Source organism: Catharus ustulatus, chromosome 1 (assembly GCF_009819885.2).
Source record: "Catharus ustulatus isolate bCatUst1 chromosome 1, bCatUst1.pri.v2, whole genome shotgun sequence".
In the NCBI taxonomy this organism is placed as follows: domain Eukaryota; kingdom Metazoa; phylum Chordata; class Aves; order Passeriformes; family Turdidae; genus Catharus; species Catharus ustulatus.
The window spans coordinates 26641405-26667433 of record NC_046221.1 but is presented as its reverse complement, the minus strand read 5'-3'; the positions used below and the strand labels follow the sequence as shown (position 1 = coordinate 26667433).

The 26029-nt window shown below is 38.7% G+C and overlaps 3 protein-coding genes across 6 annotated transcripts in view; 1 reads left to right on the top strand and 2 right to left on the bottom strand.

Moving 5' to 3' along the window:
- The window catches only part of UMAD1 (UBAP1-MVB12-associated (UMA) domain containing 1), an 83570-nt gene extending 78540 nt beyond the window's left edge, over window positions 1–5030 (bottom strand). Inside the window, exons 1-2 of one of the 3 annotated variants that reach the window (XM_033076411.2) lie at window positions 4959–4978; window positions 2047–2098 (exon numbers count right to left, since the gene is read on the bottom strand). The gene's annotated coding sequence lies outside the window, so the exon portion shown is untranslated. Of the gene's footprint in view, window positions 1–2046; window positions 2099–4932 lie in introns of all 3 variants that reach the window. The other 2 variants (XM_033076403.2, XM_033076421.2) reach the window with 2 other exon arrangements.
- On the top strand, window positions 5014–8461 carry RPA3 (replication protein A3). The gene is made up of 4 exons (XM_033076433.2): window positions 5014–5171; window positions 5369–5443; window positions 7304–7412; window positions 7918–8461. Exons 1-4 carry the CDS (start codon window positions 5073–5075, stop codon window positions 7998–8000), a joined length of 366 nt encoding a protein of 121 aa, XP_032932324.1. The 5' UTR covers window positions 5014–5072; the 3' UTR covers window positions 8001–8461.
- A 1100-nt stretch (window positions 8462–9561) lies between these two features.
- On the bottom strand, window positions 9562–22506 carry MIOS (meiosis regulator for oocyte development). 2 transcript variants are annotated; one of them, XM_033071144.2, is made up of 11 exons: window positions 22418–22506; window positions 20262–21625; window positions 19969–20067; window positions 18811–19068; window positions 17818–17987; window positions 16123–16188; window positions 15356–15514; window positions 14480–14632; window positions 13113–13317; window positions 11931–12060; window positions 9562–11708 (listed from the first exon to the last, which is right to left on the bottom strand). In XM_033071144.2, the coding sequence occupies exons 2-11, from the start codon at window positions 21556–21558 to the stop codon at window positions 11612–11614; spliced, it is 2634 nt and encodes an 877-aa protein (XP_032927035.1). In that variant the 5' UTR covers window positions 21559–21625; window positions 22418–22506; the 3' UTR covers window positions 9562–11611. The 2 variants fall into 2 exon arrangements, with proteins under 2 accessions (XP_032927035.1, XP_032927045.1); XM_033071154.2 differs by lacking the exons at window positions 9562–11708; window positions 11931–12060 and having other exon boundaries at window positions 13143–13273.
- Between the last annotated feature and the right edge of the window lie 3523 nt (window positions 22507–26029).

Below are 26029 nucleotides of genomic sequence, written 5' to 3'. Positions count from 1 at the left end.
GGATAGTTTTGGTAAAGGCTCAGATTCCAGTCAGTCACTTGAGGTGCCAGAGCTACAGTTCCTCCAATCACATTTTTTTCTCTTTTGAGATCTGCATTATTGTACAGTTTTCAGCTCTATCAAATAATGTCCCCCTTCCCTTCTTTCTTGCACAAAGAAAAGCATCTTAATCAGTATATACATGGCACAAAAGACTTGTATAGGGAACCATGCGCTTTTAGTCTTTTAAATCCTGCATACTTAACATACCTAAACTTCGCTGCTTAAAAGACAATAGGCATTTAAATTCAGAGTAAATTAGCAATCAGGACAATTTGATCTACCCAAATTAAGATTACAAGCACTTTCACATATTAGTTTTACTTTCGTTGACACAATCCCATTATTTTCTAAAACCGACAGAACTCATCTTATCTACATACGTAAGTGTTGATCTTTATTTTGGAATTTTCCATTTCTGAAGTAGCTTAATTCCTGCCAGCAAGATTTTTCTAAAAGAAAACAAAACCAAAAACCAAAACCAAACCGGATTAAAATCAAAACCCACATATACGCTTGCTTGAAGCAGAAAACCAAACTAAATTAACAAAAGTACATCCTAAGCTCAGGCCTCAAGCCCTTATGCTGTTAAAATCACCAGCTCAGCCCTAAGAAAATAGTACCTGCCTTATTTTGTGGCTGTGAATGTGGGGAGGCAGTATAAAAAACACATATTAAAAAGACTAACATGTTTAGTGTTTCCTCCTCCAGGAAACTCTTAGAAACAAAGTGCCTGTAGATCTCGGGTCTTTGTAAGGTATGAGGAAGAAAGAGTTCACCAACTACTACTTTCAGCATTTTGGTAGCTTTGTTGAACACGCAATTAAGTATAAACTAAAAAACAAATAATAATTTTAAAAAACAGAGCAGGACATAGAAACAAAAAATAGGGCTACATACAGTACATCATGGGTAAGGGAAAGACTGTAGACAGGCAATGCATTTGCAATGCTCTTTTACAAATCTTATCAACTGTGTTACTTCAAAAGTAAACATAAATCTCCCCAGCAACGGGAAATGCAACCACTAAATTTCTTGAATCACATGTTAAAAACAGAACAAAGCCCCTATCCAACAAAGAAACACAGAGCTGAATGGAAACACTCGTGCTCTCGAAGATAAGGACACAGTTTAAGCACTTGCAGAATCAGGCTGCAGTTTTACTACTTGTAGATAAGATGAGGTTTCAGGTAATGAAAGCCCAGAACCAGATTCATGCAAGTTTCATTTCAGAGTAAAAATTAAATTTGAAGTTTGGGGACCTGGATGCATGGTCGCACAGACTTGTGTTTTGTTTTTAAAAGCTGTCAGTACAAAATCACAGAAAATACATCCACCATTCAGAGATAGTACCACATTCCTGCACTCATTTCTCCTATATAGCACAGCACTTTTCCCTTCCAGATGGGATTAATTTTATTTCTATAGGAGACCTGAAATTGAATTCACTGCCTAAAGATAAAAATCTCCCTTGGTAGGAATATGCAATTCCCTTCCTCCTCATGTTTCTCTCTCACAAAAAAAAAGTGAACACAATCACAGATAGTTAAGAATAATGCTTTTGGCACAGCTTCAGTCATTAGCAAATAACAAGCTCTGAGCTACAGCAATTCTGTAAGGCTGCAAAAAATATTTTGTCTTTCTGTGAGACTGAGAACATACGTGGCACTGGACAAAGATGAGTTACAGAGCTGCACAAAGGGGTTAATTTATTCCTCCTGCATTTTGTCAGTCTCCTTTGACAAGAACTATGGGCGACCTTTGAGCCAAACCAATATGTTAAATCCAATAAAATTTTTCTATACAACAAAGATCTTAGTATATTTACCGTTACTTTTCAGCCTTTTCTGAATGTTCACAATACTGGAGGAGAATCATAATTTAATGTTAAAAACACCAAAGATGCAGACTAAGATGAAGAGACAATGCCCAGTAATACAGCAAAGCAGAACTGCAGTGGCACTGCTAGTAATTATATAAATGATGAAATGAGGACACTAAACTGACCTTAAAGAAAGAACTGGAATAATTTCACATCTAGCAGCTTAAGACATACAATCTATGGAAAAAGAAAACAGAGTATCAGAGAAATTCTCACTTCCATACTACCATCTGCTGTGATTCACCAATAAAGCAGCAATCAGAAAAAGAGCAAGATGTTTACAGCCCTGTACAATCCTTCTTATCATGAAAACAACCAATTTAACAGTCAAGAATATGCATATTGAAAATATTTCTCTGTGACACCAAAAGAACAGTTTAAAAGCTTCTGGCCTAATCCAAGTTACAACGTGAAGAAGGCAAAAAAAAAAAGAAAAGTATATTTTCTTTTCTCTGACATTAACATTAGTCATGCTTTAGTTTGTATTTCTTGAAAATAGAAGAATGGAAAGTATCACAAGAAACCCAAATTTAGAAAAAGGGATACCTGTATAATGAAACATTAACAAAGATACTTTTTCCTGTATTACATAAAATGTTAGCATTTATATAAAAATGTTTTCATAGAATTTAAGGAACGTAGAAATACAAGAACTATACAACCCAAATTACCGTAGTATAAAAATACTTGAAGAGGCTGAATTGTAAAAAATCAGCCAGAACCAAGTAAGACAATAAAAGCACAGGTGACAAAAACAAAGCCAGGAGTTAAATAACAGCACTTGAACTGATGTAAACATTCAAAACCCTGAAGACAGGAAATGCAAAAAGAGAAAGCTAGGTGTTAATGAAACACAATACTTGACAGGCTGAAGCCTACTGTTTTCCCTTCAAACAATCTTCTTTTGAATGCACACCTTCAACAGTTGCTAAGTGTAATACAGACACGAATTTGTAAGAACTTGTGCAACATGTTTTTCTAGCCACTGACCCTTCAAACTCTTCAGCACTAGCAGCAGCCTGATGCATCTTGCTCCAACAGCTACAGCGATGAGATCTATCTTTTCAAATCTCTGAAGATATGCTACGGAAATGAGGATATTCTCTTGCAAATAAAATACTGAACAGGTGAATGTCATGGTGACACTGAGGGGATGACAAGCAGTTAAATCTCATATAAGATTTAACTCCAGAGCACTTCCTGGTCACATGCTGATTCTACACAGCTTCTGGCAGTAGCTTTTCTTGGCAGGTTGACACAAGCTACTGCTGTATAACACCACTATAACAGCATTTCCCCAGAAAACTGACAAAAACCACTTGGTACTGGTTAGTAAACTGAACTGGCCCGTGGCTGGTTAGAAGAGAGGCGGCACATGGGCGGTTTTGCGATTGCCCTTTCAAGCCAGAGCAGAGTTAGATTTTCCCAAGTACTTCCTGAGACATCAGTCCTGGAAAAGAAAAGGAAATCACAGCCACAGAATGGCTGCAGTTGGAAAGGACCTTAAGAGGCCACCTTGTCCAACCCCCTACTTAAGGAGAACTACCTTACAGTTGGTTGTTCAGGACCATATCCAGGCAGTTTTTGACTGTCTCCAAGGATGGAGACCCCACAACCACTCTGGACAATCTGTACCAGTGCTTGGTCACTCTCACAATGACAACAGCTTTCCCTGATGTTCTCTGAGAAACCTCCTGTGTTTCAGTTTGTACTTTTTGCCTCTGTTCCTTTCACTGAGCATAATCACTGAGTAGAGCCTAACTCTTGTCTCTTCCTTCAGGTACTTATATTCATTAAAAAGAGTCCTCCGAGCCTTCTCTTCTCTAGGCTAAACAGCTGCAGCTCTCTCAGTCTTTCCTCATACATAAGATGGTCTGGTCCTGTGATCATTGTTGTGACCCTTCTTTGCCCTCTTGCCAGTGTGTCCTCCTGCCAGAACATCCACACATGCTCTCACATCCAGCTCTCCAGGTGCCCCACCAGTGCACAGCAGAGGGGAAGCAGCAGCTCCCTCGACCTGCTAGCAACACCGCATCAAATGCAGATTGGGATATGTGAGTTGCCTTTGCCACAAAAGCAATTGGGAAGAACCTCTCCATGCCAGGGATAAATTGGGAAAACACACGAAAGAAGGCAAAACGCATGGCAAGTGTCATGTCCAGATGATGTATCTGTCATACATCCATCAGTTGTTCTAAAACTGGGGATTGAGCATCAGCTCAATTTCAGTGATGAAATAAAATGAAATTAATAGAATAGAACAGCTCAGTTGGAAAGAATCTACCATGATCATCTGGTCCAACTGCCTGACCGCTTCAGGGAGGGTCAGAGCAAAGGCATGTCATGAAGGGCATTGTCCAAATGCCTCTTTGACAGGCTTGGGGCATCGACCACCTCTCTAGAAACCTGTTCCGGTGTTTGATAACCCTTCCAGGAAAGAAATGCTTCTTTATGTTCAATCTAAACCTCTTCTGGTGCTGCTTTGAATCATCCCGACGTATCCATTGGATACCAGGGAGAAGAGATCAGCGTTTCATCCCCACTTCCCTCCTCAGGAAGCTGTAGAGTTAGGAGAACAACCCTCAGCCTCCTTTTCTCGAAACCAGGCAAACCCCGTTCCTTAGCTGTTTCTCACAGGACACTGCCTTCACCAGCTCTGATTTCCTCCTCTGGATGTTGCTGCAAAGCCCAGAACTGCACAATATTCCAGGTGAGGCGACACCAGCACTGGCTACAGCGGCATTATCACCTCTGTTCGTTCGCACTGTGCTTGATGCAAGGACGCTTTCTGCCCTCCTGGCTGCCCGGCACACTGCCAGATCACACCTGAGCGGCACCAGTATCTGAAGGGAGAGGGAAAACGCCGGGGAGGGGAAATACGGGGCGATTTTAAAGGATTGAACGACAGGACAGGGCTAGAAGCTGACGGCTGGCTCCCCCGGCCTCCCGGGGCTCGGGCCCGCCGCCCTCCCCGCCGCGGCAGCACCGAGAGCCGCCCCTCCGGCACCCACCCTCCCGCTGCCGCCGCCGCGCTCACCGGCCGCCGCCTCCGCTTCCGGGTCGCCTGGGGCGGAGGGGAAGTCCCGCCCCGCCCGCCGCCTCCCGGGGCCGCCGTCCCTCCCCCGGCGGAAGGCGGGAAGCGGCGCCGGCCATGGGCGACATCCACGAGGTGCCGCGGCGGCGCATCGCCACGGGGCAGCTGGCGCAGCACATCGGGCAGCCCGTGTGCTTCGTGGGGCGCGTCGAGAAGGTCGGCGGGGTGTGGAGCGGGGATGGGGCTGTGCCGGGCTGTGTGTGCCGAGGCTGGCGCTGGCCCTGCGGCAGCTCCGGGCGGCCTGGGAGCGGGGCGGGAAAGAGCTGGCTGAGGGCGCCAGGCTGTGGCGCTTCCCGGAGCTTTTGGAGCGCACAGGCCTAATGCCTTTTCTAGACTTAAATGTTCTTCTGTAGATTCATCCTAGCGGGAAGCTTGTCGTGCTTACGGATGGACTCGGAAAGCATACGACTGTGGAGCTGAGCGAGCCTGTAAGTGAAGGAATGCTTTGGAAATACTTGATGTCGCCTCTTGCCTATTCCGGAGGTTTTGTCTCTTCTGAAGCCTGTACACGCTTTGAGTTTTTCCACCTATATTTCATTGCCTCTTTTTCATGCATCTTTCAGCCAACCTGTAGTCTTCTTGCCCACGAGCTGCCTTGGTCTTCATCAATTTTCAGCTGTCGTTAAGAGACATAACTCATTCCTTGTCAGACACATCCCTGTCTATTTTGTCTTGCTCTATTAGTTGTTCACAGTGTAATATATTCCACTATGTTTATGAGCTTTATTTTAATTTCAGTCTTTCCCCTCATTTTCTTATTGCTTCTATAATCAAAAAGAACATGGTGTTTTGAAGAGGTTTTTAGGTTACCTTGCTGCATCTTCTTAGAACATTTGTCATAGCTCCACTTGTCCATAGCCTGAAGCATTCTTTCTTTAAAAAACCCTAGCAATGAATGCAATGGGTATAAGATATAAGATTAGAACTATTGAACAAAAATACTGCTTCCTTTTTTATTACCTACCACTGAAGAAACATTTTGGCATTCTCTTCTAAGGATGTTTTTTCCACCAAGAAATGTTGTAATTAAAGAATTACTGTAATTGTGTCGGACAATGCTCTAGCTTGACTCAGTATGTGTATATTTACATCTTTTTCTCTGAATGAGTTATTAAATGCTATTTTCCATGGGAGATAATTGCATATGGTACTCTTAGTCTTTCAAGACAAGAGTCTGTCCTTGTTAATGAAAAGTGCAGTTTAATCTGACAGGGTTTTGTCTTATGAATGTGAAGATTGCTGATGTCAAAGTGCAACAAAATGTCTCTTACCCCTTTCTTGAGTTCGTGTAAATATTTCCTGCTTTGGGTTGTTAAAAATTCAGATGTTTAGCATCTGACCAATGTTTCTGTAATATTTTCTCTAACAGTATAAGTGGCTGAATTCCAAGAAAGCAAAGCTGTAGTGCTGGGCATTCAGTCTGTGTTCCACTGCCTTGGGAGAAACTGAAAAAAACGAGGCCAGGTTCACCTCTCCAGTTCACCCCATGTCAGTGGGGAAACTAAGAGATTTGCTAATCAAAATGCTTTCTAACTTTTTTCCCTTTCAATATATTTCACTGTGCATGTGTTCATGTCCTCTTTCAACAGAGGACCCCAAAATAATGGGGAGAGAATTATTCCAGAAGACTTACTACGAAGTAAAAAATAAGACTTGGAAAAGATACTGGAAGAGCATTACCAAACTAGTACTGTACAGTTAAAATTTGTATCTTAAAAAACAAAGAAAACATTCAAGCTGTATTTTTTTGGCATAAAATTTTTAGTCTTTTTTCCTTTGTTCAACCAAAGGCTCATTAGTGACAGTGTGTATGTATTCTGAACACTTTTAATGATATATTACTTAAGAAATTATTTCCAGATATACCTCCTGAATGTGCAACACTGGAACTGTTCTCTGGAATGTGTGATACCTCCTTAACTCTTAGAGTTACATAATTGACACAGGTTTGAATGCAGTGCATTAAAATCAGAATTGTTCTCTGTGTCCTAGATTAGTCTCTGTTCAGTGATTAAATGACACAGTTTTATATACTCATCAACTGGTATATTTTCTCAGATGCGTCTTAATTTTTTTTGTTGGTTATTGAATTGGCTATTGCAAAACCTGTAAATCTCTAAGTGGATCAAGGTTTTGTGGTTCAGTAATACTGTTCAGTAATACTGTATTATTTAACATAAAACAGAATCTGTCATGAACAAACCATCAGTTATGGGGAGTTCCTAGCTGTGCAGTAAAAACAGCAGCTAATTAAGTGTTACTAATTTCATCTTTGGTCTGTTTTCTAGCTGGATGAGGAGATTTCAGGAGTTATTGAAGTGGTGGGAAGAGTAACAAATCAGGCAACCATCATGTGTGCATCGTATGTCCAGTTCAGAGAAGATAAAGGTTCATTTGGTAAGTAAGAATATACATCATGACAAATTTATTTTGAATTCTAAACTTGTCTTCAGTAAATAAGAAGGGAAAGCATAGTCACCTTTTTTCAGACAAGGTCTTTCTTCAAGCTGCCAGGTAAGGAGCAGGGTGTAGAAAAGAAAGTGTGTAATGAAAAAAGTTTTGTACCAAATATAGTGGTTTACAGTTAAACTGTAGGGAGTGACTCGATCCTGGAGCCAGTCTAGGTCATTGCTGTGGCCTGATTGTTCTCTGGCTCCTGACCACGTGATTCTCAACTTGCCCTGGACCTTGTGTGGTTGTGCAGCTAGCAGGCCTAAAAGTAACCCTCCAGGAAACAAGCAATGAGTGTTCCTGCTGTGGGAAAATGAGTGCTTGAGGGAGACTGGGATCACTTAGCAGTACTGCTTTAAACTGCTTTAAAATAAGCAGTACTTCAGGGTTGTCAGTGACTGGTGGGGAATTGAGCTTATGCATTATAACCATTTTCTTTGCCCTTTTTCAGATCTGGAACTCTACAATGAAGCACTAAAAATTATTCATGAATTCCCTGAATACTTCCCGTTCGGTACTGGGAGGAACACTTGATTTTTATTAGCATATATTTAGACCTTCAGAGGAAACAACAGTACTGAGGTTTCTTGCCTGTCAGCATGGTAACAGTTGCATTTATATTTAACAAATATACTGAAAAGACACTGTTACATGTGCTAAGTATTGCCTATGAGGAATACTTTCTTTGAAAATGTATTTATTCAACAAGGAGAACAAATGTGAATGCCTCACTCACTGTATATAATTAACCCTTCTGCATCTATGAGGAGTGTTCTCCTGCAAGACCAGACTTGTCAGAAATTTTGTAAACATCCTCTTCTAGCTGGTAGAGGTTCTAGGATACATCACAGGAAACTAGCATGGAAAAAATTTGGTGGGGTTTCAATATAAAAATTTTTTAATTTAATTTGCTTTGATATAAATTTACTGAATGGGGGGTATTTTGTATCTTGAAAATGGTGTCTTCACCAATAAAAAAGATTCAATGCATTTAACCGTTTGTGTCGGCATTAAATGTTACAGAGTGCTATTTTCAGTGATATGTGACGACTCCTGTTCATTTTACCTGACACAGATAAATTTAAAAGAGTATGAGCTTCTTGCCTTTGCAAGAAGCTAAACAGTTGGAAGATGTCTAATTAGGCTTGAGGACTTCAGGCACATATTGAAGTCCCATCACAGCCTTCATTCTTGGTTGGAGTCCAAGCAGCAGTACCAGGATTCAGACAGCTTGTCATGGTGCTTAGCCACAGGAACGTCCAACAGTCCCCAATTTTGTTACTATCTAAGCTATTTACAACACCTAGCAAAAATTTTTGCATCAATTGAGGTAACATATTTAAAGTAAAATTGAACTTTGGAAATACTCTCTGGGAATTAATTAAGTATTTCAAAGTATGTTAAGTAAACCACAGCCATGTTCATTAAACTTTTGTATAAACAGGTTTCACATTTAGTAGTTAGATTTAGTGCCTTAATAAGACTGTAGCTTTGTGCTTGTTTATAGATATCTCAATTTTCAGCCGAGGAGTCTGTTTCAAAAACTTAGGACTTTGAACTCACTACAAACTGGAGGGATGATCAAGTTAATAGAGGAACTATTTTTTCCTCCCTCCCCACCTTGAAGACAGATAGTGACACAGTTGCTCTCACTGGGAAGGCCTTCTGAAGCAGGAAGCAGTCTTGTACAGGAAACAGAACACAAGGTCCAAGTGGCACAATACCATGCCCTGTCTATCACCACTCTGTTTAAGTGCTCAATAGAACCAAATGTCATTCTTAATAATTGCATGCATGTTTTCCTACCATTTAAAACTCTTTTGTTCTGTTCTGCTTTAGAAAATTGGTATTTGTGTGTGCATATATAGTCTCTTAAGATGTTATGTAGTTACCCACACCACCCATACCAAGTGGAGCAGCCTGCCACTAGATGGCTTTAGCACTTCAGAGACCAGCCTGGGGTATGAGGGCTCGTGAGGGAAAGTTTGAACACACCAGCAGAGTTTAGCTGAGATTTACCAGGCAATAGTAAACAAAAAAATAACTGCAGCTAATAAAACGGGCATAGCTATACTTTTCATTAGAAAAAAAGAAATCACCCAAAAAATGGGTTTTATTAATTTAGAAACAAAACAAGGAAAAAAAATCTGGTAATTAAAAAACATACAGCTCTTTGTAAATTTTGCAAGTAGTGTAACTACTGACTTGAAAGCCTGATTACTAATTGTAACAGCCAAAACTCATAGCATCAGAATACGCACAATCATTGCAAAGATGTGAGTATTAAAGTGAGCATGTAATTTAACTTGGTGATAAAATTTGACACACACAGGTATAGTCAACGTGAAAATGTTACAAATTAATTTTCTTAACATGAGAAAATGAGATGCTACATGGAAATTATCAGGAAAATTTACTAAATGGTACTACACAAGAATAAAAACCAAACACTTAACACTTACCAATCCTCATTTACATAAACCAAAACCTTTATTGCCTGTATTTATATAAATAGGGTATCACACTGTAAGCCCCAGTTTACATTTATAAATGGAGAACATTTTGAAGAGCTCTTCAACAGCAATGTGAAGTGTGCAAAAATACCGGAAAGAGAAATAAATATTCTAGAAAGAGGAAAAAAAAGGAACTGCTCTCCCATGCCTAGAAATATCAAGTACCTCTTAGATTTTTAACTTTAAAAAAACCTGTGCCAATTTTAGATCAAAATAATTGCAGCAGATGTATTACAGCATTAATGCTAACTCAGAAAATATAACCCAAAGTCCTGAACGTAATCTTGTACATCCACAGAAAACATTTCCATATTTTATCTTCTTGAAACTACACTAGAGCACATAGAACTAATGGTATATTACAATATATTCTCTTTAAAACACCAATTTTCACAGTCCTGGCAAACAGTACCAGTTTATTGCTAGCATTCTATTTAGTATTTCATAGCACACAAGTGTTGAGTAACTCATATACCGTAAATAAACACACACCAAGTAAACTGATGTTATTATCACATACCTTAAAACAGGTTTGGTTTTTTTCCCTAATTTGTGTGAATTTTGTTGCCTACAAAGTCAAGGACAACAATACCAATTAGCTCCTAGTATTAGCAAAATATCATTGGCACTCTCTGAAGTTAATAAATAATCTTAATTCCAGCTGGTAATACATCTAGAAGTACTCTGATCAACTGCTTAAAATTGGGAGCAGATGGGTGTCCACTAGAGACCAGAAGCAGGATTTTTACAGGTTGATTCCACACTTCCCAGTGTATTTCAGAAGTACAGGGAAATGCTGATTATCTCAAAGTCTTCAAATATTTTTGTAGTCAAAACTCAGCACGTAGTTTAAAACTTACATATTTACAAGTCTCTAGTCCTTGAGATTTCAGATCTTCACAGTACTAACTTAAAAATTTATCAGATACAACCTCCTATAGTTTCCCTGCACTCTGCACTGAAACATGACTTCTTGGGGAACGAACTCTAGGATACAGTCATTGCTAGGAGAGAAAACACCCAAACTCCTATAGCATTAAAATTTGCATCAGCTAGATATATAGCCTAGTTAAGTAAGAACTTGAATTGCCAAGATGTTGCTCTACTACCAACAAAACCTGGGAACAGAAAGAAATGGATTTTTCTTTAAAATAAAAATTTAGAAGACAGTTAGCATTGACACTTTGAATAAACTTACAAGGAAACAAACAATCATTTGCATACAAGAGAGCGATCAAACAATGAACAGAGAAATCTACAGCATCACTTTGCCATCTTCTTTTCAAGTGTTTATTTTGAAGGTCTGCTTTCACAGCATATAAATTCAGCTTTGGGACCAATCAGCATTATCCTGAAACCTTTTTTAATAGAAGTCTTCTTTGGATTTTAGCAAATCCAAAGAGTCCACAATTCCAGGAGTGCTTTTTTCCAGTCCCCTGAATAAGGGTCATGCACTGCTTAGAGGCTCACTTCAGGAATACCTGTTTCTAACAAGCACAGTCATACACACATCATTTTACTAGTTTGATAGCAATTTATTTTTTCACAGTAAGTCACAAATTACCTTTGTCTAAAATATCTGCTTGGACTATGATGGCCATCCATTAGAGAGCCAAACATTTTCTAACAGTATTATGCCTGTACAGTCTCTGCTGGAACGAGATTCCCTGTTGTATCCAGCTGCATACATTTACAAGAGCAGGCAGAAACTGGGCACTCGGTATGGTCCCTAAATAGCAACAGCCAAAAAAAGAAAAAACAGTAAAATAATTCTGCAATTATACTTTTACTATAATTTAACTATGTGCAGAGATGTAGTATCTCAGAAAAACTCAGTATTATAGTTCAGTTTTATTATTTAAACTTTATAATGATAGATACGGGGAAGGAGACATGTTCTACTCAGTGCAGAACACACATGTGAAATAAAAAAAATTTAACATCAACTTACCTGAACCAGCTCAGCATATGACCAGCATGTCCACCATGCCTACAGTTGTGACACCAAGTAAACCAGTTGTTGAACTGGGCTAACTTCTTGTCTTTGCTAAGATCCACTTTTTCATCTGACTTGGATCCTCCTGTCAAGAGGGAAACCCACCCCCACAAATATGGCTGTAAATCATTACACTTCATTTATATTTCAGTCCCAGCAACACCATTAAAATAACTCTGAATAATTCTGATGTAAAAAAGCATCCTGATTTTAAAATAGACGTCAGTAAAAATATTAAGACCTGGAAGAATACCAGAAAATAATTAGACTGCTAAGCTGTTGTTTCACATCTTATGGATATGCTAAACTTGCCTACTGAACAAATTTTACAGACAGAATCTCCATCAATGTTGATTTATGCCTTGTTGATTGATTTATGTTGAGTGAATTACGGGCCTGTTCTGCACATGAAATCTTCTGCTTTAGAACAACAATCAACAAAATCTAAGTTATGAGTTGGAACAAATACAATATAGAAGCCATAACAAACATCAGCAAAAGAATGAGAAGAGGTAAATAAACATGACAACTGTACAGCTGCTCATGGTTCTGTAATAAGACTGACTTAAAAATATGGTTAAAATCCTTTTTGTTTAGACATTATATAATGCCGAGCCAAAGGCATTTAGAACCAAACTATTCTGGTCATAATACCACTTAGCTGTGACAGCACGACCCATGCTTTCTTTCATAATTAGTAACAGAAACTACACCACACCCCTCTTCCTCTTCCAGCTAAAAATTAATTCATTTACATTCAAAGACTTGTGTAGCATGCCTACAGTTCATCTCAAGAAAACACACTCCCCATTGCTTTCAGTTGTAAAGCTCACAATACTGATCCCCATAATACCTGGATCTTTACATCAGTCTAACCATAGAATTTGACTGACAATCTCAAGGAAAACTGCCAGAACCAAGCAACTACACATACTGTCTGATCCTTAAGAATTCAAACAAAGGTTTCATGACAAAATTAGATGGGATGTAAAGAAGTTCTCAGTTATGGTCCTTCTCCATTCAAAATGATGAGTATAAATAGAAGAAAAAAGTGCAACAGAAGATCTTTCAATAGGAGCTGCTAATTTGGCCTCTAACTAGTCCTGCAGCTAAGTAACTAAACCCACTGTGTCATACCTGGACAGCTGGAAACTGGTGTTCCCATATTTATCAAGCAAAGTGCACAGCGGGGAAGGGGCTTACGGCAACCAGGACAGCTCGTAACTTTTGACTTGGTTGGTGAACCGCTGACTCCATACTGGCTAAAACCTCGCCCCTGATGAGGAATAGCTGAACAGCTGTAAGAGATTGATTTTCCACAGAAATTGCAACTCACAAACACCTAAAGAGAACAAATGCCCATTAATTTTTTGGTTTGTTTCCACTTTCGCTACACCTGTGAGTGAATCCATTCAAGCTAATTAACATTTATTTACCAGATATTCTAGAGAGTGCCCTGGAAAGCCAAGGCTACTTGTGAAGGCGTTCTTAACATCTTGGCTTATAGACGAGGCACACAGCCCTGAGCAGTAGGTCTTAATGATGCTCACTAACCTCAAAAGGACATAAAAACATGCACAATTGCTAAAATTCTGAAAGATAATATTTAAGATAATAAAAGCTGTATCTTCAGTAATGGAAGAAATTAGGTTTACTCTATTTACTATATAGTTTGGTCTCTCCCTCCTTACAGTCAGATGACTCACACTACAATCCCCAACATAAGGATTATCCTAATATTATTTATCCTTCTGTTACAAGTTGTGACTTGACACCAAGGAGCACATATTTTAAATTCTTTAGGGCTATTTATGTTAACAACATAAGGAAGCAGTAGTAAACTCAACTCCCTCGTGCTTGGAAAAACTCTGCTTAAACATCTGTGACTGATAAATGAATTTAAACCCAGCTTTCCTCAGAAACTCTCAGGCCCTAAAGCTTGTAATGAACATACTTAGCAGACATGAGAGAGTAAAAGGTGCCATGGTAAGACCATGTTAGCTGAAACTGCCACCAGATGTTAAGAAGATAGCATTTGGGCAGGGTGTTAGTTTTTGGTGTATGTTCAGAACTGATAATAAAAGTTGTTGCTTTAGTTTCAGGTTCAAGGGCTTTAAAACAGCTTTGAAGTTTTTTTCAATTAAAACAAAAGCAATTTGAACTAGTTCCATGGTTTCAGCATCAGTCTCACCCTGACATTGAATTCAGATGGCTGATACATCTCTGATTTCATTTTTCAGCATGTGAGAGAAAAAAATCTAATGACTTTCCAGTTTCCTCAGAAGAAAAGTGTTAATAGGTTACAGTTTCTGAAAGACCTATTACTTGAAAAACAAAGTGACACCTCCTTTCTATGGCAGACTAGGTTGAAATCTTTCTTTTACACATAAATCCTCATGAAAACCAAGATATGGCCAACAAGGATTTTTTTTTTACAGAAGTACCATGTCATGTTCCTTTCTGAACTGGTCATATTTCATATAATTTATATGATTTATATTTACCTGGGCTAAAGGCTTTGAGCTGGGATCCAGCTTACTCCTGTGGATATCAAATTCTGCACGTTTATGCCAAAACCTCCAAGCATCTAAGAGATTCCTGTAGTTCTCAATCCAGTACTGAACCCTTTCATCCTTAAGTACATCTGATGGAGAACCCTAACATAGGCAAGAAAAAATGTCAGACACACATTAAAGACACACAATACATATTACTCAGTTTTTCAAAAGAAGTGTACTACAAGAAACAGTACATCCTGAAGAAGATGAATTTTCTGTTTAATTGTGAGTGTGATATTCTTCAGTTTCTCTCTGGTTGAAAATACTTGTCCTCCTAAAATGCCTATCTGTGAGGTGAAGGATTTGAAAGCTCTGTCACATATCACATCTGTATCACTGTCATGATTGCATATGCAATTAAATACACCACCAGCAATAGCTATTACTGTGTAAGGGCCAAGGTAAGTCCATTATTAGAAAAAACCAAACAAACTCAAAGCCTACAAACAAACAAACAAGAAACCTCACTTTTGTCCTCTACCAAAATCCTTAAAGCAAAAAAAAAAAGGAAAATGTCAGGAAACACACCAGCAATAAGCAGATAAATGAGTGTTCCCAGTTCACCTAGTGAAAAGGACTACAATTTTCTTTTGTCTCCTTCCCCTACTATCTCCTCAATCTAGCTCAACCAGAGAGTGTGAAGACACATACTTACCAGTTACCACTGAGTTTCAGGTGACTCCACAAAAAAAACCCCAAATAACCAATTATCCCAGTTTAACACAGAAAATACTTTTCAGTTCACAAGATTCAACACTACCTTGATAAAGAAACTACATTTAGTTTTCCTCCATAAAATTTGTTTTGCAGTGAAACACTAACCTGGAGCATGCAATAGCTTGCTGTCTGGACGTCTCCAGTTCTGTCAACATAACTCTCCATCAAGTCAACTCCATCTTTTGTCAGCCCTGTTAACAGTATTCCCTCCAAATTCCCAGCCTCTTTCATTTCATTTGTCAGCTTTTCAATAAACCTGTTGAGCTATAAAAAATACATATGAAGAAATATATAAATACTGTAAAAAACAGCATCTGCTGTTAAAAGAATGCATTGCTTATTGGATGTTATGCAGGAAAAGTTAAATTACCACATTGTATGACACTGCATGAAATCAAGTGTTTATAAACAAACTTTAAGCTTCCTGATAGAAAATGCAAGGAGAGAGTTACATATTCTTAGAATACTTTCGTAAATTTAAAATAGAACACTTTTGCTGCTAAACCAAACCATAATTTGAGTGAACATTAACATCTGTAAATAAATTCAGAATAAATAGAAATACTCTCCAGTAAAACAGGCATACACTTAATGCAACTGCATTTGAACTATCATATAATGAATACTCACAAAAACCTCCAAAACCACAAAACCAATAAAGGCCCTAAACCAACCAAAAACTGAATAAAAAATTAAGCTGAAAGTACAAACTAAAAACCAGATTATACCATACCTTTAATACTACTGTGATAAGAAAACACAAATCACTCATGACTCGTTATTTCCACTGTTCACCCCTCTACCCCAGTTTCTTCTGCCCCTGAATAAAACCCAATTTAAAAGTTTGTTTAAATGTGCAACCACAAACTTACCTGAGCATCATTGAGGAACTTGCAAGCAAATGCCACTCTGTCTCGTACAGCTACGTTATTTTCATACTTTAGAAAGAAAAATGGGAATACTAACATCAGATACACGTTTCCATTTTTCCAACACATTGTGAAAATCAGAACACTTTCACTACTGTCTAACTAATACAATTAAATGGATTGTGTACAAAGAAAATGTCACATCTGGAGAAGGCTAACTCTAAATATCAGCTTACTTGTTTGTCCTCAGATACAGGTATCAGAGGAAGACTGCAGGTATGGGAACAATCTATTGGGAAAGCCTGGTACAACACATCATACACAATTTATGAAACACTACAAAAATAAACTTTGCAAGTCCTGTAGAGGACTTAGTGCTTCCAGCATGTATAGCCAGGAGTTCCACCAAGTCACAGGCGGAAGAAAATACAAACCAAGTTCCATTTACTGTATTTACAAAATAACTAGCCTAACCACACCATTACTTCCTTATACTGCAAACAAAAGTTAACAAAGCAAACAAAACAACTCAAGCAAACAAAAACTAAACATCCAGAATTAATTTCCCAGAAGCATATTATATTAAAACTTAAGATTCAGCAGTGTATCTACATTTACTTTCTACTTTTTAAACATTTTACTAGATGTGACACTGAAGAAAAAATACTCTCCATATTAATTCTCACACTTAGCTATGCCCATATTTTATCTTCTGATATTCTCAGATTAGAAATTGCAACTGACATTGCCCAAACAAGATGTGCTTGGCAAAATCTTTCATGCAGACTTCAACAGATCTCACTGAAGGAAAAATTAAAATTAAAACCAAATAAACAGGACCTTATGTGTGAGTTGACAGCTCATCAATAAAAAAAAATCTATAAAATTACTACCCAACATCCAGAGAACAACAATACTCTCTCTCAAAGACAGACAAAAAATTCCAGTTTGTCTCCTCTAAGATTCTTACTTTTTATTTTTCATTACCCTAAGAGCATCAAATTATGAAACTTCACTTTCAACAGCTTTGGACCAATTACTCTGCTGCATTACAGGAGTCTTCTCCCAGGCTTAATAATTCCTGCCGAATCAAGTATTTCTATTGCTCTCTAACCAGGAATCAAGTCCATTAACTCCTCCAAAGGCTCAAAGTATCTCACCATTAAATATTTAGTTTGCCCTTTAAATGGCATTTCTGTATCAGTTTTCAGAAGATCTGGAACTACTTTATTTACTGTTTCAACAACGTGAATTTTAACAAGTAAGCAAGGGAAAATAAAATACAGTTCGATGCAAATATAGCTTGATGAAAGTTCTGCAAACTCTCCGGCATTTAGTCTGCTTTTTGCAATTCCATTATTAATCTCTCTTCTGTTTCTTCCCACTGCTTACATTATTTTGAAATGTATTTCTGGAGGTTTAATAACTCCATGCTAAAAATAAAATTTCTCTAAAAAAATGTGTTAACTTTAATTGGTATTTTGGCCATTCATGCACGATTTAGTCACTAACATAACATCCACCAAAATGAGATGTCTCTTTTGCAGAAAGAAATGCTATTTGCCAGTACTAGGATAAAAGAATAAGTTTTAATTTGATTCATTCTTACAGTATATAGCATTCCCCCTTCATATGTGCATGTATCTATAAACTCCTATTGCATTAAGAAATTTTAACCTAACACAGAAATTTACTCACCAAAACACCATCATATGAACCAGACTCACTCGTCAGGAAAGCAAACATAGCACACAAGTAGGGATTGTTCAACTGCAGTCTTAGAGTACTGCACATTTCTCTCCAAAGTGAGTTCTTCTCATCTGTGTAGCCTGACAGAGCCATTGCTACTACATTAAGGTTCAGATCACCTGATTTATGAAAATCAATCAGTGAAACAAGATTATTCAAATTAAGGACTTAAAAAAAAAAAATCCCATTAAAACTGTAAATGAAAGCATCCATTTGAAACACAATGATTTGTCAGGATGCAACACAAAATGCAGTAGAATTAACTAGAATTAACACTTCCTAAATTAATGTGCAAACACTATCATATATGATAGATTTTGCTTTAAATGTGTCTGTTCAGTTAAGTTAGCATCTACATGCATGACAGCCTCTTTAAACAACACCACACTACTTTTGGCATTTTGAAACAGCTATCATAAAAAACTGTCATTATCATAATTCATATCCACAAGAAGTGAAAAGACAGGATTGTATATCCAGCCATTGTTTAACAGACCTAGCTGGAGGATGACAATTTTATACAGAAGTTTCAAGCTAAGAGTTTCCTAAAAATGCGAAAACGATTTAATCTAAATATTCATTCTGTCAGAAAGCTCAATTTTATTCTTGAATTTGAAAATAGCATGCCTATACTGTGAACCCTCCCTGTGGAAAGCACAGACACTCTTTCCCCCAGCAATTCCATTAAAGTAAAAAGAATCCCACTAGTTCTGAACATATGTCTTTCTGGTGCATTTATCAGTAGGAAATTCTGAAACATATGATCTATTTTAAATAGACAGCATGGCATATGGTAGTCTGACGAGTGAAATATCAGGATTTGTCAAGCTTCAATACAAGTGTTTCAAGTAACAATTTTACAATGCAACAGACATCTATCATCCATAATTCTGTTAACAACGTGATACAGTGCCAAAATAAAAGACTAAACACAATACACACCTTTTCCTGAGGAAGCCCCTTTATTCAGAATTTGTATGGCTCGCCGTATGTCCAAGTTGAAAAGTGCTACAGCAGCAGCTCGCTCCCAGTCTCCTTCCTGTTCCAATGAATTTAGGAAAGGTTCCACATCTAAGTCTGTTCCCTTCTTTATCCACCCACAGAGCTGCAAAGCCAAAGATCTCTCCTCACTAAGATATTGAATAATGTCTGCCTGTCTATCAGATCCACTCCTGCTGTGCCTGAGGTTCTCTGTTGTTCCTAGAAATGGGAAATAAATTAAATTATGCTTAAATCACAGTTTCAGTTGCAATCACAACACAAGGCTTTGATTTAAATCATAAAGCAGGGTACAAAAGCTTTTAGTATTTTAACGTTGCTTACAACTCTATGATAAGGAGTAGCATGCACAAAATTATTTTGATCAGCTAAAAATTATGCACCTAAGCTTGACACATATTCCTCAGTCTTTTTTCTTTCTTCTACCACTTGTTACATTTGACAGGAGTTCTCAGTATATTCAAACTGAAAATACATAATACACAGTCAAGCACCCGTTCTACTAGTTCTCAGCCAGCATCAATATGTTAGCAGCTTTCCCACCACTGAAGACTCATTAATAACTATGCTTCTTGGAGCAAAAAATATGACATATACTGAAGAGAGAAAGAAATATTCAAATAATAAATTGTACTATGAAAAATTTCAGCAAGCATGAGAAGCAGAGTGTGATGAACCAGAGGTGATCACCATTTCAGAACAGGTCAGCTTATTTAAATGTAGTTGTACAAATGTTCTTAATACGTTAGCAGTGACTACAGCAAAGTCACCTTTCTAGAGCTACATCCTGATGTGGAGCTTTGAAAAATACAATAGCTATTCAGGGAGCAAGAATGCGTAGTGCCATAGTCAAAACTCAAATGTTTGAAATAGTTCAAAGATTTACTTCTGAGGACACTATGCTTCCACAATTACTGACTTTCCAAGAACACTGAAAACTCTGGAAATCACTGTTAACTTACACTATTAAAACACCAACCGAAATACTTTGTTTTGATATTTTTACATAGCCTCTTCGAACAATTGCCAAATACAAATCCCTGAGGACATCACTCTGCAAACATACTACAATAATACTTAACAAAGTTTGAACATCCTTACCCAAAGATGACTTCACAATTGATTTAATGCCAGCGTAAACTAAGGGACCTTTGTTTCCTGTAAGTTTTTGATCCATATCTTCAGTATACTGCTTCATAAGTATTTTCACGTATAGGAAGCTTAATTTTTCCCAAAAAATGTTTTTAAAAAATTAAAGTCACATCCTGTTAACATATAGAAAGTATTTACAGGATGTTGTATTGCATTTAAAGATTGCAATGCATTTTACATGAGTGGTTTACATATAAAGGACTTAGTTCTTAGGACAAGAACTACAGTAAAAGAAAGGATATAATGCAGAGTGTACCAAAGCGATTTCAGCTGAGGATCTTCATTTCCAGCTAGGAGGTGATTTCTCCAAACTTGCTCAGTATCAAGACCATACCTTGACAGCGCTCTGAGGCGCATTTTGGTTGCTATGTCTTTTTCCAAGGAACTCGCCTTTCCTTCTTCTGTACACTCATACAAATGCCGTCCACAAGCCCACATTAAGGATGTCACTGGGCTCCAAGCAAGAGAAATTCTTTCAAAAACGGTGAAGTCAGACATAGTCCTGTTCGGAGTCACTACTACCATTCGATTCTGACTTGTAGGATGCCAGGCAAATGAAGCAATGTAATTTTCACATGGTTGGACACTTCTTTCAATTATTGTCGGCTCAGTTTCATCTCCAATAGGGGTGGGAGTATGCTGCATGTCATACAGTCTAATGATGTTACTATCCCTTGTTAAAGTAGCTAACAGTCCAGTCCTTGTTGGACACCATGCAACTTTTGTTAAGGGTTTTGGTTGCTCTGTCAGGGTCAAAACAGGCTTTTCAAACTTTCTTAAATCCCATATGGCAACCTGACCTTCATAGAAGGAAGCGACACGATCATGGAAATAGGGATCAACAGTCACTCCTTGAACAGCCTTGGTGTTTACAAATATTTTTTGGCTTGTGTTCCTAAGATCAAAGATAGCCAAATTTCGATGCATTCCAGCTAACAGCAGCTTCTGATCCCGTGGAAGCCAACAGAGAGAGAGACAAGCATCATTCTGTCCTAATTCATAGAGTGGTTTAGTTACCACCAAGCCTGCTTCCGCATCTCCTGCTGAAAGCCTTACTTTCTCTGTAGCAACAGCAGTCTCTGGGGCATATTTGCTGCTGATATCCCAGATCAGGACTGAAAAGTCAGCCCGATGTTTATCTAACCCAGCAGCGAGCCAATTGCTATCCAGAGGATTCCATGCCAGGGTATTGCATTGCCGAGCGTGCTTGGGAACAAACTCTTTGCCTATCAAATCTTTAGACTTCGAGTTGTGATCTTGCCCGAGGCTGGTAAGTACCACTCGGCCATTGGCCTGTCCAACAGCGAGGAGACATTCAGGATCATACTTGGGATACCAAGCCACACATTTCATGTACGGTGTATCCGAATTTATTGACAGCAATGTAGCCGTAGTTTCCTCCGACAACCGCAAGGACCCTGCCTTGAGTTCTGAACTCACAGCGGAGTCAATGTGATAAAGGCTCAGCTCTGAATCACACACAACGAATCTGTCAACGTGGTGTGGGGCCCACAGGATATCAGGTTTGGAGCCACTCATGGCTAGGGTAAGCTGACACACAATTTAAGCTCTGCTAAGATTCAGGTGATATCCATGCATATGGAAACTGTTGAGAAAATAATTTTTAGGAATGTTATCAAAACCCAAGTTCTTTTTCAATCTGAAATCATCATTAAACAAACAAAATCAAATTATTTTTAGCCCAAAAGTTTAACTCATAATACATTTCAGGCCAAATCATTAAGCATTCTCCTCACAGAACATGTTGTTTTTGCTGGTATGTATGTACTGAGACAAAACCAACACGGCCACCTACAAACTGATGACAATAGGATTTGCTGTGTTTACAAACTCCACACCAGTATTAAGCAAGAAGACATTACCCAAGTTCCACTGTGGCAGGACACATGGGTGTGCCACTGGGAAAAAGCCACTCCCTCAAACATCTAGAAGAGAATTTCCCTGCCTAATTTAAAAACATTAAGTGACAAAAATTAGACTCTGTCAGTTTTGCCTGGACCCTGCTCCAGGCTTCCTCTCTTGGAACATTTCAACAAAAATTCAAATTTTCATGTTATTGTACAGCTCCTAATCCCACCACTTGCCCCAATGCTACCTTGTCTCCGTTCATATCTGGTCCTGCACCATCCAAACAGGTACTTTACTGTCAAAACTCCCTGTACACTTTCGGTACTTGCGTGCCCAGAATCACTAGTATTATTTACTCCGCTTGGGCCGCATCTGTGTGCCTGTAGATCACCCCTCCCGCCCGCCTCCAAGGGGACGCAGGACCGCCGGCCTCAGTCTCGTTCCCAGCAGGACACGCAAGAGCGGACCGGAGCCGGGAGATGCCCACCTACCCACCCTCCCTCCGTTCCCGGGCGCGGCAGCCGCTCACCCAGCCCGCGGGAGGCTCCAGCCCGGCCGCCGCCAGCAGCCCCGCCGCCCGGCAGGGGAGCGGGAAGTGCAGCAGAGCTTCCGGCTGCGGCAGCGCTTCCGGCGAGCAGGGGAAGCGGAAGCACCGCGCGCGTGGCGCTTCCGGTCCCGGGCCATGCTCCTGCCTGCCATTGGCTCCCGGTGCCGCAGCGTCCCCGAGCGGGCCGGGCCGGGAGCGGGGAGAGCCCGGGCTGGAGACAGCCGGGAACCCGCGGGACGCGCTCCTCGCAATGGGCTCCAGGATGGCCCTGCTGGAGGAGGGAGGTTGGGCCAGAGCACCCACTGCAGCCCCTTCCAGCCTGAAGCGTTCTGTGACCACAAAGAGCATCTCATTCTGATGCCTTTTGCGACTACCTGAAAACAGCGGCCAGACAAAATTAAGAGAATAAAAAGCGGTTACATTTATTGAAGGGCCTACATTTAGGACAGACGAAACCCCCACCGGGGTCTACATCCAAAAAATAGACCACGGTTTTTCATACTTTCGTAAGTTTGGTTGGGGGTTAATCTTCCAGTTACAGCATCAGGTAATGAATTCATTACCCAAGTTTTCTTCCTTCTTCAAGTCAATTTTGTTTACATTTCTCAGGACCTGAAACAGTAAAGTGTCCTTGATTTCCAGACCCAGAGAGGTCTTGTTTTGTTGGACCAAAATGGGAAAGCTGTAGCTCACACTATACATGAAGTTTGGAGTTACACACTAAAGAATCGCAGGATTACGAATACATGAAAAGTATAAAAGCTAAGATCCTAAGTGTCAGTTCCAACGCCTCTGCCAAGGACATCTCCCAGTGTACCCCGTACTCGGAGCCCCATCAAACCTGGCCTTGAATTCTTCCAGGGATGGGACATCTCTGGGCAGGCCGTGCCAATGCCTCACCAGTAAAGAATTTCTGCCTCATATCCAGTCTAACTCTAGCCCTTTTTTTCTGGGAACCGATTCAAACAGCCAAACCACAGGGATTTGGGATTATGTACCATCTCTGGCAACTTTTCCCAGTGATAAAATTTCCTTACATATAAATTACCTGAAAAAAAACCCCAAAAACGTATTTCCACACTCCTATGTGATTAGGATTTTACAACCTGTTTTTCTCCAAGCCATGGAGATGTGAATTTTTATCTTTTTCCTTATGTTTTCAATGCTCTTTGAAATTGTCTATAATAAAAATTATAAACTGAAGTACTAATTGGATAGTTTCAGGTTCTCAGAATAGCTTTCTTCATATAGAAACAGTGATATTTGGCCTGGAAATATTTAAACACCACATTTTTAAAGTTATCTTCAGCACTGTTAGAGTCAGGACATTACTTCCTTACTTCAGCTGGTTCTCTTACTTATTTTTTAAAAAAGGTATATGGATATATGGCTATATATATGGGTATACTTTGGCTTCCTTATTAAATATTTTCCTACTTTCTCTTTTGAATTACAGCATATAATTTTTAATGGCCTTTCAAATGTTTTTATAACTTAATGAAACATTTTAAAGAAAATGTGTGATAAATCATTCATCACTCTTTTAAATAAGCTGCATGTATTCAGTGCCTTTAGTTTAAAAATGTGTATGGAGTGACTCTGAACACCATTTGTGTTAATATCTGTTGTCTTTTTTCTTGTCTCTAAGCATAGTGGAGAACTTGTATTGCAAACTACATTTTATGTGTTAAATTTTCACAGGGTTCATTAATTTAAGCCACAAATATCATTTAGTGCTGCAACAGTTGTCTTAGATTTCATTGTAATATTCCTTCCATTTAAAAAGTACTTGTCCTCATAAAACCAGCTATTCTTTTTCCTTAATAACAGAAGTCTTTAAGAACTCAGCAGTTCTTAAATAAAATAGACCAAAGGGTGTGGAAAAATAAAATAAGTAATTCCGATTATGTAGTCTGTCATATATCAAAGGCAAAATTGGCAGCCTGGATTTTCGTGCTTCATTTTCATCAATCCATTTCCTCTGCTGCTGGTGATGAGGAACAAAGTGACTTTTTCACATCTGTTCCCGATAATCACCTGGTGCTTCTTTTTATAACAAAGATGAAATTCAGTTTGTGTATTCCTAACATTTTTCCATGGGAAAGTATGGGAGTTCAGTTTAGAAATGTAGGTAATACTTGCAATAATCACATTGTCTAACTTTGATTCCAAGAATAAGTTTTTCCAAGGGAAGATTAGGGAACAGGAAGTTTTTGCTAGGGAAATCAGCAGCTTAACTCTCTGACATCTTACTCATTTCTTGAGTCCTGATGATGGTCCAAATACACTACCAACAAACTCATAAGCTGCAGAAGAGTTGTTTCCTGTGTCTTTGGCACAAGAGTGATTCAGAGAAATTTAAAAATGAAAGATGGTATTTTGAAGCAATAGATTCTGGTACTACAGTGACAGATTAAAAAGTAAGTTAATAGAAACCTAAGAGCTGTTTGGTGTTTCATAATGCAAAAAGGATGTTACCACCCAAGAAGCCACTGGAAGCTGGAGTTCAAACCTCTCAGTCTATGTAAAATGTATCTTTCTATAAAGGTTCCAAATTGTATAGATTCAGCAGCATGATTGCCAATGTCATAGGCACAGGTTGCAAGACTTCCTTCAGGCTTTAGTATTCTACTGAGAATTCTTTTGTTTGCACAAATCATACTTTTGTTCTTTCTATTTGTTGAGATTATTACTTAATTTTATATGAGTTCATGTTAAAAACATGATGCAATTTGCTATATTCAAATGCCATATATTTTCAGGGTGAAAAAGGTTCAGAGGATCCAGTAGGTCCAGTTGACCCACCTAGTCTTTCTCCTTGGTCATTCATTAATTGAGGCATTCAAAATAAAAAGCCTTTTGAGTAATGAAGGTGACTCTTCTTTTGATGGCAGAATGGCCTTTGTCAACCACCAGGCTTGGATAATAGTGAGAAAACTCTCAACTTCCTTACTCCATTAATGTTACTGGTGGTTGCTTTGCTTATTATTCAGTGGGATGCATAGAAATGTGAGCAAGGGTAATTGAAATAAATACAGCAAGAATTTCACAGGTATGTTTGTTTTCTTTTGAAGATAACTACTGGATTTTATTAGTTGAGAAATTGATCTGTGGAAGTTTAGAAATTAGTGTTCTAGCTAATCTGTTTAGGGTATCCAGGATCCTGGAAGAATACCTGGACCAAAGGCATCGCAAAGTTTGAATGTTCGAAGTCCAAAGGCAAATGGACAAAAAAATCCTGATTTTAGAAGGATAGAGCAGGGGATATATGTGACAGTGGACAAGGCTTTTTATGTATTAGAGCTCGTATTCTTCTAGGAAAACTAATGAAATAAAAAGTAACTCTTCAGTTTTGATCATTGTAGGCAGTTAGAGAACACCTCTTGAGCTCTATCATGTTAAGATAAGCAGAAACAGAGGATTTATGGAGGTCTTCTTAAAGAATTTTAAAATGGTTTTTAATAATATTCCATGTTCTGAGCCTGAACAAAGTCCTTATTCAAACTGATAATTTTTTGTAGCCACAAAATGGCTACACAATGGATCATGTAGTGGCTACACATTTGACTATTTTTGCTTTAAGCTGTTAGTGAA

Excerpts from the sequence above, each read along its gene's own strand:
- RPA3 (XM_033076433.2), top strand. The coding sequence starts at position 5,073 with ATGGGCGACATCCACGAGGTGCCGCGGCGGCGCATCGCCACGGGGCAG. Across the intron at positions 5,172-5,368 it reads TCGTGGGGCGCGTCGAGAAG|ATTCATCCTAGCGGGAAGCT; the intron begins GTCGGCGGGGTG and ends GTTCTTCTGTAG. Across the intron at positions 7,413-7,917 it reads AGAAGATAAAGGTTCATTTG|ATCTGGAACTCTACAATGAA; the intron begins GTAAGTAAGAAT and ends GCCCTTTTTCAG.
- MIOS (XM_033071144.2), bottom strand. The coding sequence starts at position 21,558 with ATGAGTGGCTCCAAACCTGATATCCTGTGGGCCCCACACCACGTTGAC. Across the intron at positions 16,189-17,817 it reads GTTCATATGATGGTGTTTTG|TATGAAAATAACGTAGCTGT; the intron begins GTGAGTAAATTT and ends TTCTTTCTAAAG. Across the intron at positions 14,633-15,355 it reads CAAGCTATTGCATGCTCCAG|GGTTCTCCATCAGATGTACT; the intron begins GTTAGTGTTTCA and ends TGCCTATGTTAG.